At 37.0% G+C, this 21592-nt stretch overlaps 1 protein-coding gene across 6 annotated transcripts in view; it reads right to left on the minus strand.

Annotated features, from left to right (window-relative positions):
* The window catches only part of PDE1A (phosphodiesterase 1A), a 401882-nt gene that overhangs the window by 38429 nt on the left and 341861 nt on the right, over positions 1 to 21592 (minus strand). For all 6 annotated transcript variants that reach the window (XM_028830525.2, XM_028830528.2, NM_001257584.1 and 3 more), the window contains 3 exon segments: positions 15737 to 15818; positions 13192 to 13315; positions 12616 to 12803 (listed from right to left, as the gene is read on the minus strand). In XM_028830525.2, the coding sequence (XP_028686358.1) occupies positions 12616 to 12803; positions 13192 to 13315; positions 15737 to 15818 (394 nt within the window).

The following is a 21592-nucleotide window of genomic DNA, read 5'->3' on the forward strand; positions in this document are numbered from 1 at the left end:
TCGTGCCAGTCTCTGTTCAAAGAGCTTGGGATACATCAGAGATAGAAACAAACATCCTTTTTTAAATGAAACTTATTTTTAAGGGGGTGAAACAGATAATAAAAATGAAGCATAATAGGTCAACTATTTGTAAGCTAGACAGGAATAAATGCCATGGGAAAGTACTTGAGGAGGAAATCAGAAGGGCAAGGGAGGGCTGTGGGTGGAATTTGAAATTTTTTGCCAGCCTTGCTGACAAGGTTACAATGTAAGCTAGACTTGAAGGAGGACAGGGAAGCAGCCTCATAGTATTTGGGGGTAAAATGTTTCTGACAGAGAAATGCTGTAAAAAACTCCTACAGCAGGAAATACCTGATGTGTTGAAAGAAAGACAAGAAGGAAACAGTGTGGAGGTTAACGTGGCTGGGGTAGATACAAAAGCCAGCGAGGGGAGGATAAACGGGAAATTGAATAAGCCAGATAAGGAGTTGGAGACAGACATGGCTCATACAGGGCCTTGTGGACAGCAGTGTGGTGCAGCTGGCCCCTACAGGCTCATCAGATCGGACTGTTACTTTTCAGGAATGTTTGCAAGGTGGTTGTTAAAGACATTCATTATTAAAAATTAAATTACATAAGTTTAGAATTAAATTATATTTAAAAGAAAGATAATAAATGTTTATCAGTAAAACTCACTATGCCTAATTATTTTGAGGCATGGTACTGTTATCTATGTCTTGAGGTTAAGACATGTCCTGATATGTCTGCCATATCTGTATGATGGAAATATATGATGTGCACATCTTTTCCCAGCTCCACGCTCAGATACATCATATTGATAGCTTGAAACTGGTCACAATGGGAGTGTTTACACCATGGATATCATCAAAAGTTATGGATCAAGTCTTAACTTATTGTTTTATTATTGTTTAAAATGATGGAGATAATGTTTAAAATAGAGATTAAATTTAAACATGTATCGTATCTTTAGCTATTACATTATAAATAACATATGATTTGAGAAAGTTTTTCTAGTATTCAAAACCAGTATCAAATCAAATGACCAAGAAGCTGTTTCCATTTTTGATGAACAAGTCAAGTTCTGACCTATGTCTTCTATGCTTTCATCATATTTTTAGAGACAGGGTATCTCTGTGGTGCTCAGACTGGTCTTGAACTTCTGGCCTCAGCCTCCCAAAGCACTAGGATTGTAAGCATGGGTAACTGTGCCTGGCCTTTAACATTTTTTTTTCCAGGGACGGGATCTCACTCTGTTGCCTAGGCTGGAATACAGTGGTGCAATCATGGCTCACTGCATCTTGGAACTCCTGGGCTCAAGTGATCCTCCTGCCTTGGCCTCTGTAGTCACTGGGATTGCAGGTAGGCACCACCACACCTGGTTCTATACTTCTGGCATAAATGAAATATCAACCAACATTCATTTCTAAACTATACTCATTTTTCAGTAGCAGTCATAAATGACTATGGACAAAATAATTTGGCAAAAGTCAACAAAAAGCATTCTTTGAGAATCAGCTATATAAAATTTACAATAAAGGGTATTGTATATTTTATTATTATTATTGTAAATTATATGTTATACATTCTTTTTATCAGTAAAATATATAATAAACTTGCATATATGAATGTTTTGTGTGTATGCATACACACACACACACACACACACACACACACATATATATATACAGGCCACTAATGAAAATGAGCTACATTTATGTGACCCTATAAAATTTAGACATTGTTTTTCTGTATATGATTTCCTTTGTTATTAGGGGGTATTTATCATCCTACTGGTCCAGTATAAGCAAAAGTGCTCTGATTTTTCCCTCAATTCCATAGGTATCTTCCTCTCAAAGCTGCTTCTTAGATCTTCAAGAATCTGGAGCAAACTTCTTAGATCTTCAAGAATATGGTCAAGGATTCATGAGAGTGTCTGCTTCCTTGAGTAGTGAACTTTCATTATGGCCAATGTTATTATCTCCATAATTACATATGTTGAGGCCAAGAAAGCTTACATGATTTTCCTGAGACTTTATGGGTGGAAATAGAAGGGAGGGACAATTCTCATTATTGCCCTCCACCTGCCTCACTAGAAGAATAGCCATGCACCTGCTTAAAATCTCCTGTTAGCTCTTCAGCAGTGCAGAAAAGGGTGCAGACTTAAGATGCTGAGAAATGCTGAACTGATGAAAATATTTTCCTCACCGTAAGTGGATAAAATTAAGCAAAAAAGGAAACAGTTGGGGGATGATGAAAAGCATTGTTTTACTTTTTGAAAAGCCCCTTGTCAAAAATGTGTCTACATACAACATTCTTAGACAGATCTTCCAAGCTCCTTAATAGAAGAGTTACTGAATAAAATTCTTCTTTAAAAAAGTTTTGGTATATTGATGACCCAGGAGCCTCATACCTTGGAGCCTAAGCATCTACAATCTCTCACTGCTCTAGGACTAGGGAGATGTTTCTGTGATATCTGTGAAATATAGCTTAAGAGTTAAAAAGATGATGACCAAACATCTGGAATTCTCTTCAAAGCCCGGATGCTTAATTAATATTCCAAAGCTTTAAACATCATATGACCTGCTTATTTTCATCTCAATGCAATTGTAATAAAGAAACTTTCATTTTCAGCATATAAGACTAGAAGTGGTAGGTACTGGAAAATTAAAATGGTAATATCTGATACTCACTGACTTTAAAATTGATGACTATTTCAGTAGACGTACTTTAATAGCTTATCATTTTAAAATTTTTATGCAATATTTCATGTATATAAATGAATTAGATATGCATATATAAAGCACATGTGTTAGACATAATCATAATGATAAAATGAACTTTTATGTGTCTAGTGCCCAATCTAGGAAGTAAAATTCTACTTATTTCTCAATAAAAAACTCATCCTACTCCCTAGAACCATTCTGAATATTTCAAAAAAGTCCTTTAGTTTTATCATATACATATTCTAAAACCTATTCTTTAGTTTTTAAACTTTCTACAAATGGAATCTTGCTATATTTCAGCAGTTTGCTTACTTTTTAAAATTTTACTTTAAGTTCTGGGATATATATGCAGAATGTGCAGGTTACGTAGGTATACATGTGCCATGGTGATTTGCTGCACCTATCAACCCATCATCTAGGTTTTAAGCCCTGCATGCATCAGGTATTTGTCCTAATGTTCTCCCTCTCCCTGCCCCCCACTCCTGACAAGCCCTGGTGTGTGTTATTCCTCTCCCTGTGTCCATGTGTTCTCACTGTTCAATTCCCACTATGAGTGAGAACATGTGTTGTTTGATTTTCTGTTCCTGTGTTAGTTTGATGAGGATGATGGCTCCCAGCTTCATCCATGTCCCTGCAAAAGATATGATCTCATTCTTTTTTATGGCTTCATAGTATTCTATGGTGTATATGTACCACATTTTCTTTAACCAATCTATAATTGATGGGCATTTTGGTTGATTCCATGTCTTTGCTAGATGGGTAGATTGCAAATATTTTCTCCCATTCTGTAGGTTGCCTATTCACTCTGATGATAGTTTCTTTCGCAATGCAGAAGCTCCTTAGTTTAGTTACATCCCATTTGTCAATTTTGGCTTTTGTTGCAATTGCTTTTGGTGTTTTTGTCATGAAGTCTTTGCCCATGCCTATGTCCTGAATGGTATTGCCTAGGTTTTCTTTCAGGATTTTTATGGTTTTGGGTTTTACATTTAAGTCCTTAATCCATCTTGAGTTAATTTTTGTATAAGGTGTAAGGAAAGAGTTCAGTTTCAGTTTTCTGTATATGGCTAGCCAGTTTTCCCAGCACCATTTATTAAATAGGAAATCCTTTTCCCATTGCTTGTTTTTGTAAGGATTGTTGACGATCAGATGGTTGTAGATGTGTGGTGTTATTTCTGAGGTCTCTGTTCTGTTCCATTGGTCTATATATTTGTTTTGGTACCAGTACCATGCTGTTTTGGTTACCGTAGCCTTGTAGTATAGTTTGAAGTCAGGTAATGTGATGCCTCCAGCTTTGTTCTTTTTGCTCAGGATTGTCTTAGCTATATGGACTCCTTTTTGGTTCTGTATGAAATTTAAAGTAGTTTTTTCTAATTCTGCGAAGAATGTCAATGGTAGTTTGATGGAAATAGCATTGAATCTATAAATTCCTTTGGGCAGTATGGCCATTTTCATGATATTGGTTCTTCTTATCCATGAGTATGGTATGATTTTCCATTTGTTTGTGTCCTCTTTTTTCCTTGAAGAATGGTTTGTAGTTCTCCTTGAACAGGTCCTTCACATCCCTCGTTAGCTGTATTTTTAGGCATTTTATTCTCTTTGTAGCAATTGTGAATGGGAGTTCATTCATTCATGATTTGGCTCTCTCCTCGTCTATTGTTGGGGTATATAAATGCTTGCAATTTTTACACATTTATTTTGTATATCGAGACTATATTGAAGTTGTTTATCAGCTTAAAGAGTTTTGGGGCTGAGGTGATGGGGTTTTCCAAATATAGAATCATGTCATCTGCAAACAGAGACAATTTGACTTCCTCTCTTCCTATTTGAATAGACTTTATTTCTTTCTCTTGCCTGATTGCCCTGGCCAGAACTTCCAGGACTACGTTGAATAGGAGTGGTGAGAGAGGGCATCCTTGTCTTGTGCCAGTTTTCAAAGGGAACGGTTCCAGCTTTTGCCCCTTCAATATGATATTGGCTGTGGGTTTGTCATACATAGCTCTTATTATTTTGAAATATGTTCTACCAATACCTAATTTATTGAGAGTTTTTTAACATGAAGGGATGTTGAATTTTATAAAACGCCTTTCTGCATCTATTGAGATAATCATGTGGTTTTTGTCATTGGTTCGGTTTATGTGATGGATTATGTTTATTGCATCCCAGGGATAAAGCTGACTTGATCATGGTGGATAAGCTCTTTGAAGTGCTGCTGGATTCAGTTTGCCAGTATTTTATTGAGGATTTTTGCATTGATGTTCATCAGGAATATTCGTCTGAAATTTTCTTTTTTTGGTTGTGTCTCTGCCAGGTTTTAGTAATAGGATGATGCTGGCCTCATAAGATGAGTTAGGGAGGATTCCCTGCTTTTCAATTGTTTGGAATAGTTTCAGAAGGAATGGTACCTGCTCCTCTTTGTATCCTTGGTAGAATTTGGCTGTGAATCCATCTGGTCCTGGGATTTTTCTGGTTGGTAGGCTATTAATTACTGCCTCAATTTCAAAACTTGTTTTTGGTCTGTTCAAGGATTTCGAGTCTTCCTGGTTAAGTCTTGGGAGAGTATATGTGTCCGGAAATTTATCAATTTCTTCTAGTTTGTTTGCACAGAGGTGTTTAGAGTGTTCTCTGATGGTAGTTTGTATTTCTGTGGGATCAGTGGTTATATCCCTTTATCATCTTTTATTATGTCTATGTTGTTTTTCTCTCTTTTCTTCTTTATTAGTCTAGCCAGCAGTCTACCTATTTTCTTAATTTTTTTGAAAAAGCAGCTCCTGGATTCATTGTGTTTTTGATGGGTTTTTCATGTTCTATCTCCTTCAGTTCTACTCTGATCTTAGTTATTTATTGACTTCTGCTAGCTTTTGAATTGATTGCTCTTGCTTTCCTAGTTCTTTTAATTGTGACGTTAGGGTGTTGATTTGAGATCTTTCTAGCTTTCTGATGTGGGCATTTAGTGCTATAAATTTCCCTCTTAATACGGTTTTAGCTGTGTCCCAGAGATTCTGGTACATTGTTTCTTTATTCTCATTGGTTTCAAAGAACTTCTTGATTTCTGCCTTAATTTCATTATTTACCCAGGAGTCATTCAGGAGCAGGTTGTTCAATTTCCATGTAGTTGTGTGGTTTTGGGTGAGTTTCTTAATCCTGAGTTCTAATTTGATACCACTGTGGTCTGAGAGACTGTTTGTTATTATTTAAGTTCTTTTGCATTTGCTGAGAAGTGTTTTACTTCCAATTGTGTGGTCAATTTTAGAATACTGAGAAGAATGTATATTCTGTTGATTTGTGGTGGAAAGTTTGGTAGATGTCTACTATGTCCACTTGATCCAGAGCTGAGTTCAAGTCCTGAATATCCTTGTTAATTTTGTCTCGTTGAACTGTCTAATATTGACAGTGGGCTGTTAAAGTCTCCCACTATTATTGTGTGGGAATCTAAGTGTCTTTATAGGTCTCTAAGAACTTGTTTTGTGATCTGGGTGCTCCTGTATTGGGTTCACATATATTTAGGATAGTTAGCTCTTCTTGTTGAATTGATCCCTTTACCATTATGTAATGGCCTTCTTTGTCTTTTATGATCTTTGTTGGTTTCAAGTCTGTTTTCCATTTTTTTATTTTCTTTCTTGAGTTGGAGTCTTGCTCTGTCACCAGGCTGGAGTGCAGCCTCAATCTTGGCTCATTGCAAGCTCCGCCTCCCAGGTTCAAGTGATTCTCCTGCCTCAACCTCTTGAGTAGCTGGGATTACAGGCACACGCCACCATGCCCAGCTAATTTTTGTATTTTTAGTAGAGTTGGGGTTTCACCATGTTGACCAGGATGGTCTCCATCTCCTGACCTCGTGACCCACCTGCCTCAGCCTCCCAAAGTGCTGGGATTACAGATGTGAGCCACTGTGCTGGCCCTCAAGTGTGTTTTATCAGAGACTAGAATTGCAACCCCTGCTTTCTTTTGCTTGGTGAATTTTCCTCCATTCCTTTATTTTGAGGTTATGTGTGTCTTTGCACATGAGATGGATCTCCTGAATACAGCACACCATTGGGTCTTGATTCTTTATCCAATTTGACAGTCTGTGTCTTTTAATTGGGGCATTTGGCCCATTTACATTTAAGGTTGATATTGTTATATGTGAATTTGATTCTGTCGCCATGATACTAGCTGGTTATTTTGCACACTAGTTGATGTAGTTTCTTCCTACTGTCGTTGGTCTTTATATTTTGGTGTGTTTTTGCAGTGACTGATACTGGTTTTTCCTTTCTATATTTAGTGCTTCCTTCAGGAGCTCTTTCAAGGGAGGCCTGGTGGTGGTGAAATCCGTTAGTATTTGCTTGTCTGCAAAGGATTTTATTTTTCCTTCTCCTGTGAATCTTCATTTGACTGGATATGAAATTCTGGGTTGAAAAATTCTTATCTTTAAGACTGCTGAATATTGAATATTGTATATTGCTCCCACTTTCTTCTGACTTGTAGGATTTCTGCTGAGAGATCTGCTGTTAGTCTGATGAGCTTCCTTTTATAGGTGACCTGACCTTTTTCTCTGGCTGCCCTTAACATTTTTTCCTATGTTTCAACCTTGGAGAATCTGATAATTATGTGCCCTGGCGTTGATCTTCTCATGGAGTATCTTAGTGGTGTTCTCTGTATTTCCTGAATTTGAATGTTGGCCTGTCTTGCTAGGTTGGGGAAGTTCTCCTGGATAATATCCTGAAGTGTGTTTTCCAACTTGATTCCATTCTCCCAGTCTCTTTCAGGTACTCCAATTAATCACAGCTTCAGTCTCTTCACCCAGTCCCACATTTCTCAGAGGTTTTGTTCATTGCTTTTCATTAGTTTTTCTCTAATCTTGTCTGCATGCCTTATTTCAGCAAGATGATCTTCAAACTCTGATGTCTTTTCTTCTGCTTGATTTATTCAGCTATTGATAATTGTATATGCTTCACGATGTTCTTGTGCTGTGTTTTTCATCTCCATCAGGTCATTTATGTTCTTCTCTAAACTGGTTATTCTAGTTAGCAGCTCCTGTAACCTTTTATCAAGGTTCTTAGCTTCTTTGCATTGGGTTAGAACATGCTCCTTTAGCTCAGCAGAGTTTGTTATTACCCATCTTCTGAAGCCTACTTCTGTCAATTAACCCATCTCATTCTCTGTCCAGTTCTGTGTCCTTGCTGGAGCAGTGTCACAATCATTTGGAGGAGAAGAGGCATTCTGGCCTTTGGAATTTTCAGCGTTTTTGCACTGTTTCTTCCTCATCTTCCTCATCTTCCAGGTCATCTTCATGACTGGATTTATCTACCTTTGATCTTTGAGGCTGATAACCTTTGGATGGGGTTTTGTGGGAGGTCATTTTTGTTGATGCTTTTGTTATTGTTGCTTTCTGTTTGTTAGTTTTTCTTCTAACAGTTAGATCCCTCTTCTGCAGGTCTGCTGCAGTTTGATGGGAGTCCACTTCAGACCCTGTCACCAATGGAGGTTGCAGAACATCAAAGATTGCTGTCTGCTCCTTCCTCTGGAAGCTTCAGCTCTCCTGGATGAGGTGTCTGTTGACCCCTGTTGGGAGGTCTCTCCCAGTCAAGAGGCACAAGGTCTGGAACCTGATTGAGGAAGCAGTCTGTCCCTTAGCAGAGCTGGTGCACTGTGCTGAGACAGTCGCCCTTGTTAGGGTCAGCTGCTCTCTTCAGAGCCGGCAGACAGGAAAGATTAAATCCGTGGAAGCTGCAACTGCAGCCTCCTCTCCCCTTAGGTGCTCTGTCCCAGGGAGTTGAGAGTCCTGTCTGTAAGCCCCTGGCTGGAGCTGCTGGATTTCCTGCAGAGATGCCCTGCCCAGTGAGGAGGAACCTAGAGAAGCAGGCTGGGCACAGCCGCTTTGCTGCGTTGTGGTGAATTTTGCTTAGTCCAAACCTCCCAGACTCCTTCGCACTGTCAGAGGAAAACCACCTACTAAAGTCCAGCAGTTTGCTTATTTTGCACAACACTGTGTCTTTCATTCCTGTTGGTGATTAGTTAAATTTTAACAGTTTTATGCTGTTCCATAATATGTACATACTATAGTATATAAATCAATTTTACTGTTTTTTCCACTTTATTTTGCACTCGTGAACAATGCTGCTATGAATATTTTAGACATGTCTTTGATGCATATGCGCAAAAGTCTCTCTGGGGTAAAAATATAGAGGTAAAATTGTCAAGAAGTATGGCACATGCATCTTTAAATTTCCTACAGAGTGCCAAATTGTTCCATGAAATGATTATATAATTTTACCTATATACAAGTAATGTGTAAGAAAACCAAAAAATCTGGCATCATTCTTGATTCTTCTCTTCACTTTGTTTCCTACATCTAATCTGATAACAAATCCTATCAGTTCAGCTTTCAAAATACCTGGATATCCAGAATCCAATCTCTTTTTGCTTACCCTCCTTCTACTCATGCATACTGGTTTAAGCCACAGTCTTTATGTATCTAGAAATTATACACCCTCTCAACCATTACTACCTGGTCTAAGTTCCCATACTTCTCCTGGGTTATGAACAACAGCCTTCTTTCTGATCTCCTTGTTTCTATTTTTACTACCCAAACAAAAGAATATTTTCCATTCTGTAGCAGAGTAATCCTTTTGAAACCTCAGTTCATATCAATCAACTTTTTTTCCTCAAAACTCTACATTTGGTTTCCTGTCTTTCTTGAGCCAAAACCAAAGGTCAGGCACCACATTGCCCACCCATCACATCGCCTACATTATTCCTACTTGTTCAATTTCTTCCTGCTTCACTGCCCTTCTTATTGTTTCTGGCATGTCAGGCAAGCTCGGTCTCCTACATAATGTGCTAGCCAATCCCTTTGTTTAAAAATTTGTTACCCCCCACCCTCCCAGACCTCTCCATGGTTCTCTTTCTAACCTCCGTTGTGTATTTATTTAAATTATTTCTTCCTCAGTGAAGCTTTTCCTTACTGGCTTATTATAGAGAAAGTATCCCCAATTTCCATAGTAATTTGATTTTCTTAATCTGGTAATGTCTTTAATTTTCTTTATTTCTGAATAGTTTTGCTGGATTTAGAACTCAGCATTAGGGATACCCCTAGTTACTATATAATAGCCCTATAACCCTTATTTCTAGAACACATGGCAGAAACATAATAAATAATAGTTATAGTGATAACAGCAAACTCATATAGCACTTAGTACTCTAGACACTTCTAAGCAAATTATATTAATAAATTCATTTAATTCTCTTAAAACCTATGGTGAAGAGGAAGACTTCCTGCTATAGTGATGTAAAGAAGTCGAGTATTTTCTCTTCTTAAAAAAAGAGTGTAAAACTAGACAGCATTAATAAAAACAACTGTTCAATGACTCTGGAAATCAATCAAAGGGACATAATAATTTGAGAAACATTTATTCTTGAAAAATTCTTGGACATTCAGGTAAAAATTGCAGGAGCCTGTGACCTCCTTGCCTGAAGTTACTCCCATTCCTCCATCTTCCTCTCCAACTCTGACCTGGGAATGGAAGCAAAAGCCAACCTTCCTGCTGGATGTGATAGAATCAACTTGGAATGGGAAAGAAGCAAGTAATTCTGGTTACTTGAACATAAAATGGTGAATCTGCTTAGACTAGATGGGAAAAGTCCCAAGCTTTGCCAGGCTAAGGTTGGGGTGCAAGTTGGGGTAAATGGAAGACCAGCAGGATTTCATAGAAAAATCCTAGAAATTAGAGAGCCATAGAGAGGCCATTTATATAGTCAGTTTTAAAATTGATCTAAAAAAATTCAAGACAAGTTTTTAAAATATGTTTTTAAAATTAAAGAAAATAATTTTGAAGAATTAAAGGAAAATATGCTAACAATGAATGAAAATATAAAATATCAACAGAGAAATAGACATTATAAAAAATAAGCAAATGGAAATAATAAAATTGAAAAAAAGTAGCTGAGATAAAAAGTTAATTCAGTGAAATCAACAGTAGGATTGAGGTGGCAGAGAAAGAAACAGTAAACTTGAAGATAAATCATTAGAAAACAGCCAATCAAAAATGAATGAAGAAGGAAGGAAGGAAGGAAGGAAAGAAGGAAGGACAATTAAAGAAATTGAGAGAGATCCAGAGCATCTGGGACAATTTCCAGAATCCTAAGTTACGCATAACAGGATCTTCAGAACGAGAGAACAGAGAAAAAGAGGCAGAAGAAAAACATTGAACAAAATGGCAGAAAGCTTCCCAAATTTGATGCAAATTATTAATGTATGCATTTAAGAAGCTCAATGAACACTAAGTAGAATATTGAAAAAAAAAAACCCTAGATATATCATCATCAAATTGCTGAAAGTCAAAATAAAGTCTAGAAAACAGAAAGAAAAAAATAAGACTCAGTACAGCAACAATACAATTTATTTTTGGTCAACACTGTATCAGAAACTACGGAAGCCAGAGGCAATAGAATGACACATTGAAAGTGCTAACAGAAAAAAAAAATCATTCAACAATTCTAAATCAAGTAAAATTATTCATAAATAAAAGTAAGATACAGACATTCCCAGATTAAGAAAATCTAATTGTCAGCATAACTGTGTTATAAGAAAATACTTAAGGCAATACTCCAGTGTGAAGAGAAATGACACCAAATAGTAGCTCAGACACAGGAAGAAATGAAGAACATCATAATGGCAAATATGTGAGAACATATAAAAGATTGAATATATGAATGTGTGTGTCTGTCATCTGTCAAGTTCTGCAGGAATTAATGTGTTATTTCTGGCTCTCTGATCTATTCCTGAGGCCCATCTTATTATCTCTGCATCACAGTCACACTGACTTTATTACTTCAGTATAAGAGTAAATTCTGATATACGGCAAGTGCTCCTCTTTTCCTCTTTTATTATCCTTCGGGATTGTCTTGACTATTCTTAGCTATTTGCAATACTATATAGATTTTAGGATCAATTTGTTAAATTCTATGAAAAATATATTGGAATTTTCACTGGAAACATGTTATATTTATGGTTGACTTTTGGGATAATTGAAAACTTTTCAATACTGTGTTCCTCTGACTATAAATGTGATTTAACACTCTATTTTGATGTTATATTATGCATTTTAAGAAAAATAAGTTTATTCCTGAGTATACTAAAGCTGCAAAAAGCACAAGGAAAAAAATTTCTGGTTGAAAAAATAACTACAAAGACCCTGGAGTATTTTAAACTTCCAAGAGGCCATTGTGCAGGGAGTGTAGTGTATGAGGGAGGCAGAGCTGTGGGAATGAGTGTGAGAAGAGGCAGAGGCCAGATCTGGATATAAAAGCTAATTCCTGCACGAAAGATAATAACTGTTTGGATACCGACTCACAAACCTACTAAATGGACTAATTAATTTGAAGCAGCTAATATGTCAGAAATAACTATAGCTACCTTCCCATTCGATTTCTGTGGTGGTTGATTACTAATGATTTCCCCAATTCTTGTCAAAATTCTGAGTCAAAAAAGCAACTTAGTGAAACAGAAAAAAACACACCCAAGTCTCTGACATGAAGTGATAACACCTTTAATGCAACACAAAAGCTACTTGCCAAGTAAAATCCAGGCTGGAAAGCACCTCTACGAAAGCACAGGAGTCTATATTGTACCACAAAGTTTTGTCACCATTTCATTATCTCATCTTTCAGTATCTAGTTTGCCACCACCCACTGATGCACATATCTGCAGCCCATGTGGCACAAACAAACCAGAACCTCTTTTTATCTAATAAATGAGCCAACTTTCTCATGAATAATCAAAGAGTAGCCAAATTCCAAATGCCATCAAGGGCTTACACACTCTCTAGAAGAAGAAATCTAGAAGAAATAATTCAAACTCTTAGAGGAGAAGTGAAGACAGAGCGAGATGGCAGTAAAGCCTCATAAACAACACTACCTTGTGCAGCTAACTCTTTCCACCTCTCTTTGTTCTGCTGAATGATGTCCACCAGGTTGTTCTTGAAGCTCTTCAGGTCCACTGCTGCAAGGGAGTAGTCTGAGGAATAGGACCCATCGCTCATGGAACCTTTTGCATTTGGTCGTCTTAGTGCATCAGCAATGTGTAACCCCACAATGGTGGTTGAGCTAACAGTAACAACCAAACAAACCAAAGAACACCATCAGGATATGGGGTGAACGAGGAAAACCTGAAAAACTTTACAAAACCGACTAGAAAAGCAGGGTAGTAGATGGTCAGTACAAGTTCTGAGCACGTGGCAGCTGCTCACCTCTTTTCTCTCCCACCCCACACTGGATTCTCCTTAGTACAAACCTTAGTATTTCATATTTTGTGTATTAAACTTCAGTTCTCAAAGGCAGATGCAATATAATATAAAGCCACTAGGTGGCAATACTCCCTAATAATTCTTGTGAGAATTCTCTGCCTAGATGTGAGAAATATAGATAATCATTAAGGAAAAGGTTACTAAACATCACAAAGATGAAAAATGATGCAAAAAAGAAAATATCATACCTGCTTGCCACATAGGAAGAAGTAGTTTCGGCTTTTGAGGCTTCCTCTATAAGAGGAATAACAATTTTCTCTGTTGAGTCTGTCAGAAGAGAAAATGTTGGCTCTACTATGAAATCGATGAAACCTACAAAAGCCAAAATGAAGAGAGAGAGAGAGAGAGAGAGAGAGAGAGAGAGAGAGAGAGAAATTCAAGTGTTACAATTTCCTGAATTCTGAAATCAGAAATAATGAAGAGCCTCTCACAATCCTGGGATAGCGAGTATCAACTAAAATACTGGTTCTGCTTACCCTTTGTATTGTTTTAATCTAATAACAATCTTTAGAGATGGTTCAACTGCTCTATAAAATAGTACTTGAAGCCATGGAAGTGACGCAATTTAAGCTTGTTAACTCAAATATATTGATTTTTCTATTTACTATTCAGCCTTAAATAATACACTATTGCTAACAATAAATTTAGATCCAATGATAGTGACTATAGTTTTCTCTCATCAACAGGGATCATTATCCTTTTTGAAAGCACATCATGTACATTTTGGATTTCATTATTTACTAACAAGAAATCATATCTAAGCTCCAAAGAAATTAAGTAATTGAAGGTTTTTCTCAGGTAACAGGACGACAATTGCTTTTTGTTTCTTACTATATCAGTCAGAGCTTTCTGCCAGTGTGTTAATATTTCAAATGGCTGTTTGTTGTTCTCTGGATGTAAAGTGTTAGTTCACAGCATGTGGGTGTGTTCTGTCAAATCAGTGAAGAGAAAAGTAACATCTCTGGGAGACAGCATTAATCCCACCACTTTGAGATGTCAGTATTGAATGAAGACTTTTACATTTAAAGTACTCGTCAAGATAGAATATGACACACACAGAAAAGGGCATTGTCCTCTGGAAGCATTTTCCATCCCGTGTTTAGGCAGAGGAGGAGACAACAACCTATTCTAAGGTCTGTGTACATGGCAATATCCCAGATCCCAGGACAGCTGTGGGTGCCTCAAGTCAAGAATTTGTTGTTGGAAACACATCTGAGAGCAATGGACTACCACCCGAATAAAGAAGAATAGCTGGAGGGGGGCTTCTTAAGTGATAATGTCCTGTAAAGTATGCACATTTAAAGATTGTCCATCCAATGCTTGGATAAAAGTAATTCACATTTCAAGTAACTGCATTACTTTTAATGTATAATAAGACACATTTTTAATTTAATAAAACTTCAATAGTTTTAATGGATGCCTTCATGTTAAATCAGTGTTAACTGACCACCCAGGGTACTATTTTAAGTTCTATGTTCTTTTGTGTGTGTGTGTGAGAAGGAGTCTCACTCTGTCGCCCAGGCTGGAGTGCAGTGGCGCGATCTCGGCTCACTGCAACTTCTGCCTCCTGGGTTCAAGTGATTCTCTTGCCTCAGCCTCCCGAGTAGCTGGGATTACAGGTGCCCGCCACCACGCCTGGCTAATTTTTTGTATTTTTTAGTAGAGATGGGGTTTCACCATGTTAGTCAGGATGGTCTCGATTTCCTGACTCGTGATCTGCCCGCCTCGGCCTCCCAAAGTTCTGGGAATACAGGTGTGAGCCACCGCGTCCGGCCAGTTCTGTCTATGTTCTTAAATGCCTGAGATGTGTAGACTGTCAACTGGGGCGTCACCTTTACTAACATGGCTGCAATTTATATTACAGCAACAAGCCTCAGAAACTTCCATTCGTAGCTTGCCACATCAGGTCCTTAGCCTGCCACATTTACACTTACTAAGCAAGAATAGGCACCTGTGTTATGGTCTCTAGAAAAACAGCTGTTGAAACATGGATGGGAAGGGGAAGAGGTCGGAGCACGCAGCTTTCCCACAGCTGACTGCCCCAAAGCTTTGTGATGGGTGGTGCCGCAGCATAACTACACAGGTAAGAAGTGATCCTTGTGTTTATTGATCGTATTGTTCAGTAACAAAAATGCTGGTTCAGCGAATAATTATTACAAGTATTTGAGTCATGCAACACAGCAATAATATGTTTTAATAATGAACTGGACTTGAAGTCCCCAACCCAAATACAGATGATAAGAATGAATGTGGTTGGGGGCATTATCATTTTGCAAATTTCCTGTTGTTGGTTAATCTATTCACGTCCTGAGAGAAAATTTTTCCAAATGAAATGTGCACTACTATATTAAGCATACCATGGAAACTTAGTGATAGAACAAGTGCACTAATATTTTCATTGAGTTGACCTCTGTCTAAAGAATTAAATTACAGAAAACAGTAATCAGCAATAAAATAACATAAAATAGTCTCCCACACAAGACAATGTTATATTTTGTAAAAGGGTTAGAACCATGATAACAATTACATTTACTGTTACTTTATTGAATTCATTTTGTGAAAATGCTTCAATAATTCTTATTCAGCACCATAGAGATCCATTTAAAAATCAAATGTGTCATGAACATGGAGTGAGGTTTTCATGGAAGTTACCCCTTTAAACAACATGGTTTACACATTTCAAAACTGACAAGCACACACTCACTTTCCGCCACCACAAATCATCAGTATTACCTATTTGTGACTGGGCCACCATGGTTGACTTCCGATCACAAAGTGGGGAAAAGGGAAGCCCTAATTCAGCTTCTTTATCTCCCTGGAGAAAGAAAAGCACATTAATATAGACTTGGGTTGGAGAAGCTAAAATAATGAGCAACCTAAGATATAAAGCCTAGAAAATTCATATCTTTCATTTCTTAATTAGGAATACTTTAGTCTTATTTATAAAAACAAAAGCTATAGTCCAAGTTTATGTAATTTTTCTTGGATGGTCTCCTTTTGGGGACATTTTGCAAGGAGAAAAATGATGAATGTTTTCAGGACCTGGAGACCTTGCTTTGGCATTACAATCCCTTGACTTTTAAGAGACAAACGTTTGCTTTTGGAATTTTCCAAAGTCACCATAAAATAGCTAGCCATCTTAGTGTGTTACCTGACATTTATATAACCATCCAAGTTAATTCATTTATGCCAAGTATATCAACAGACCTTAAGTATCAAAATTTTGTGACAGAACTGTTTTTCAAAATTAAAAGTATATGATTTGAAACACCTTTCTATTCATTAACCAAGTTTCATTAAATCTTCCACAACATATAATGAGGAATTTCTTCAACATTCTTACATTCAGTGTGCGTAAACTTATTTTAATATTTTCTCCTCAGAGAAAATTGAAATATCAATTTTTTTATTATTTGATCTCATCTAAAATAGATTAATTGAGCACATATGTTAAAGAATTCCATTTATATTTGGGTTTTACTTCAAGAGAAGTAATTAAATTTTCATCTTCTAAAACAAAGTTTGCTGTTCTGGTCAAACCTTTAATATCACTAGGTTTATTAAACTTTGGTTCTTTCCTTTTGCATTAAAGGAGATGTGCTTATGAAAGAAAGAGGAGAGGATCCTTCCTTGTTCTTGTTCATTGCAATTGCCTGGCCATTTGAAAGAATGTTTTAGATTCTATTTTCTCCTAATTTATTGGCTGTATACCTTCATGAGCAACACCAGCCTTGCATCGTAAGTCCATAACTTAGGATAAAATACCTAAGGACCCACGGTTTCCTTTCACTCTGTTTCCATTAACATCTTTCTATCCTAATCTTTACAATGTCATGTCAACATGTAGCTTTACAATTTTTTGAGAATATCTTCTAGAGCAGTTCCCCTAAACCATGCCTTTGATTATGAGAGTTATAGGCAGAAAGTCTGGAATCAGAATTGTTGGGGAAAATCCAGATATGACCATCAAAGAAATAGGAAAATTAGTTACAAACAGGAACATTTCACTATGTCATAACTCAGAGAAAATATAAGGAATAAGAATTTCTGTGACCTCTGCTAGTAACTCCCCTAATTCCTCTGGATAATAATAACACTAATTCCATGTGAAATTGTTATTTATACTCAGGTTAAAGGACAGACGGAAGGGAATTATTAATGCCACTAGTCTTAGAGTCAGAAGATACAGTCAGCTGAGTCCCTGCTGTTCTAGGGGTTATTGCTGTTACTTCAGACATAGCACAACCTTTGCTGAAATGAATTCTCCTTATCTGTTACCTAATTTTGTGATCTTGATTTACTTGTTTTAGGGATAAAATATAATAGATATAATAGTATCTATCCTGAGGTTATCTAAGACTATTTATATGAAGCATAAAGACAGTGCCTGCCACTTAGTAGTCATTAAGTTTAGCTAATAAGAAACATAACTTAGGTCAGGCGTGGTGGCTCACACCTGTAATCTCAGCACTTTGGGAAGCCAAGGCAGGTGGAACACAAAGTCAAGAGATTGAGACCATCCTGGCCAACATGGTGAAACACTGTCTCTACTAAAAATACAAAAATTACCTGGGTGTGGTGGCCTGTGCTTGTAGTCCCAGCTACTCAGGAGGCTGAGGCAGGAGAATCGCTTGAACCCAGGAAGTGGAGGTTGCAGTAAGCCAAGATCGCACCACTGCACTCCAGCCTGGGTGACAGAGCAAGACTCCAACTCAAAAAAAAAAAAAAAAAAACCAAAAAAAAAAAAACCCCATAATTTATAATAGGAACAATATGAATGCAATATGTACAAATTAAAGGTATTTATGTCTAATATACTATGATGTCTAATAATGTCTAATATATTGAACAGTTTTAAAACACAGGAAATTGAAGTGTGCTTAATTTAGCATGTAATAAAGAGGCATCAGCTTTTTCGCCCTCTTTTTTTCTAGCAAAGAATTGACAAGAAAGGATTTCCACTTTTGAAAGATTGGTTTGTCTGCAGTATGAGACATGACTTGGGGTGAGTTAAGGATGACTCCTTGGCTTCCAGTGTGAATGGAAAGGAGGGAGGGGTCTGTTGGTGCCACTAATGGAAACCAGATCATCTGGGTGGGGGAAAGATTTAATACTATTATGGATTTGGTTTCTGACATGTTGAGGATAAGGTGCAAGAATAATGTCATCAATCATTTATGTTAAAATATTAATACTAATATTACTATTGATGAAATAAAATAGAAATAAAGCTGCTGATAGGCTCTTGGGAACCTGATATTGGAGATGCTTATATAATATATGCAGATACAACTGCATTTTATTCTTGTGTGTATTTGTTAGGTTGGTGCAAAAGTAATTGTGGTTTTTGCAGTTAAAATAGTAGTCTTAGAGTCAGAAGACACAGTCAGCTGTATCTTTGGCAATTAAAATTGCAAAAACCACAATTACTTTTGCACAACCCTAAATATTATAAGACTGTATCTATTAAATGCAGCTAAGCTACATTTAACTTTTGTTTGTTTGTTTGTTTTTTGTTGTTGTTTTTTCTTTAGTTAAGATGCTGCTATCTGGTGTTTTAAGGACACAAATGTAATAGATGTATTTTTATACTCTGTGGTACAAGCTCTTTGGCCCCCAAATGGTAACTTTGGCCTGAGAAAGGCATTATGATAATTTACTTTCTTTTATTTTTATTTTCTTATTTTTTTGAGACAGAGTTTCACTCTTGTTGCCTAGGTTGGAGTGCAATGGCGCAACCTTGGTTCACTGTAACCTCTGCCTCCCAGGTTCAAGCAATTCTCCTACCTTAGCCTCCCGAGTAGCTGGGATTACAGGCGCCTGCCACCATGCTGAGCTAATTTTTTGTATTTTTAGCAGAGATGAGGTTTCACCATGTTGGCCAGGGTAGTCTCGAACTCCTGACCTCAAGTAATCCACCTGCCTCGGCCTCCTAGAGTGCTGGGATTACTGGTGTGAGCCACTGTGCCCGGCCACTTTCTTGAGTTAAATTTTATAGAATGTTGAATGGCAACATTTTTCCTATAGGGCTTAGGACAGTTACATGCAGGGATGACATTCCTATAGATGGAGCAAAGATTTTATATTCTATTTGCTTCCTGTACCCCACAATTAATTTAGAATATTAAATTTTCACTGTCAAATCACATTGAATGCTAAAGTACATCAATTATTTAATTTATTTATAAATATTTCAAAGTGTTATTTACTCTTTAGGGTGAATAAAGGCCAAGAGTGCAAGATTAGTAGGGGGCCCTGTAGGTAAACTATGAAGGAACTAGAACTCTGTATAAAGAGAATGTTAGAATCTCTGAGTATAGATTCGGCCACCTTTATAATTTCCTCATTCTGTCCCAGAATAGGGAATATTTATTTTCCATCAAGGTAAAAGCAGAGGTCATCACAATAAGCATTGTGAAAGAAGAGTTTATATTTTTCTTGGAGGTTTTGCTGTCATTTGAGGACGCTGCCTTCAGGGGGCCAAAATACACTTTTAAAAAGGAGGAGGAAGTAGAAAAAGTGGCCCCATCGAAATGGAAACTCAAGGCAGCCTGAGGTTCTCAGGCCCCACAACTTGTACCTGTCTTTACAATTCCCTGGAGATCCTTCAGGTTTCTTCTCTGAAAGTCTATAACAGAGAACTAGTAATTGTTTTTAAATGCTTTCCTACCGTTGTAAAGTGCTCTGACAGCCATTAATAAGGTATGAAATCCAATGACATAACAGCACCTTTTTGTTGTTGTTGTTGTTGTTTGCATTTCTCTGAAACCAAAAAAATTTCTATAGTTTTGTTTTTTTCTTGAGAGAAGTCTCACTCTGTCACCCAGGCTGAAGTACAGTGGCATGATCTCGGCTCACTGCAACCTCTGCCTCCCAGGTTCAAGCGATTCTCCTGCCTCAGCCTCCCGAGTAGATGGGACTACAGGCACCTGCCACTACCCCTGGCTAATTTTTGTATTTTTAGTAGAGACAGGGTTTCACCATATTGGCCAGGTTGGTCTTGAACTTCTGACCTTGTGATCCATCCGCCTCAGCCTCCCAAAGTGTTGGGATTACAGGCATGAGCCACTGCGCCTGGCTAGTCTTGTTTTGTTTTGTTTTAATGAAGAAGAAAAGACAGGGTAAAGTACAGAAATCTTGAGAAAACTCTTCATTGAAACTTCAGTATTAGAGAAACAAGCAACTTCAATAACAAATATGCAGGAAGCCCCTGACCACAGGGACAGGGGCTTAGGAGACACTTTTCCTAAGGACAGCCTTCGGAGACATTCTACAGCTGAGGGTGAGATTTGAGAGACCTCTTGTTCTATAGAAGAATTTGATTGGGAGAGAAGGATGCACTAATTTAGCCTTATTTGGAAAACTTCAGGAATTTAGGCCCTATACCCTTCTTTACTTCTTCTATAAATGGGCCTTTCTAAATTCGAAGAACATCACGAAAAACATTTAAGCGTTTAATAATTACAGCAACTAATACATTCAATTTCAGTAAAATATTGATCTGATATAACTGTATTTCTGTGAGTGTTATACATATTTTATGGAATATTAGAACCCCTGGTGTAACCGGTGTTTATAGTACTTTTATGGCTTTTGAAACTAAAACCTTTTTTACATTTAAAGTTATCTTGGCTCATAACTACAGTTCTTTTCATTTCTGCAATTTTAGGGGTTATGTTTATGATTTTTTAAAAAAACCAGATTCTTGGCTGAGAATGGACTAACTAAATACATTTGTATTACTATGGAAAATGAAATTTATTTTGAAATAACACTTTATACTACTTCTAGCAACATTTAAAAATAGAGAGACCTGACTGTATACAATTCAAGGTAAAATAAACATTTTGACCTTTCCTTCCAAATAACTTGCATTTCCAATTATTTTTTTCTTCTTGGCTAACAAGGTAATAATGATTAATAAATGCAGATTTTGTTCAAATATATATTTTTTTCATGTGTCACAAAACAACTAGTGGAAGGGAAAAATTCAGGTAGTCATTGTTATTTAGTTTAAAATACAAACATATTTTGATGGAAGTGACTATTTTTGTAAAAAAATTAACTGCATTGACTTCTTATCTTGCCAACCTGACATGTGTGTTCAAGAGGAGAATAAAAAGCAAAAACCTGTCTTCTGTTACTAATGATTATTTTTTTTGGCTGGTATGTTCATCTCTGATCTCTCTCTTATATCAGTCATAGTTAAAATAAATGCAGCATCCTCCAAATCTACCCATTACTGTCAGTAGAGGCAACCGTGTTGATCTGCATGAAAACTCGAGGAGACATTAATTGTATTGATAAATATCACAGGCTTGTTGCAAAAATGCCTTGGAAATGAGAACCTGCTCTACTGCCTTTTACCATTAGTGGCTTATTCAAGAGTCAGAAATCAGTGTTTCTCATGACTGCAAATTCTGGATACAATTCTGATCTCTGGCTAGTTTCCCATGGCTTTAGAGGGTGAAACTAAAGTAGTACCACTAAAGAATGAGATAATGCTGATAGGATTTTTAAGAATAATATAAATAGCTTGTCTTCCAGAAATACACAGCATTTAAAAGTTTCTTAGTGTCTCTTTGAATC

The sequence above is a fragment of the Macaca mulatta genome, chromosome 12, assembly GCF_049350105.2.
Source record: "Macaca mulatta isolate MMU2019108-1 chromosome 12, T2T-MMU8v2.0, whole genome shotgun sequence".
NCBI lineage: Eukaryota > Metazoa > Chordata > Mammalia > Primates > Cercopithecidae > Macaca > Macaca mulatta.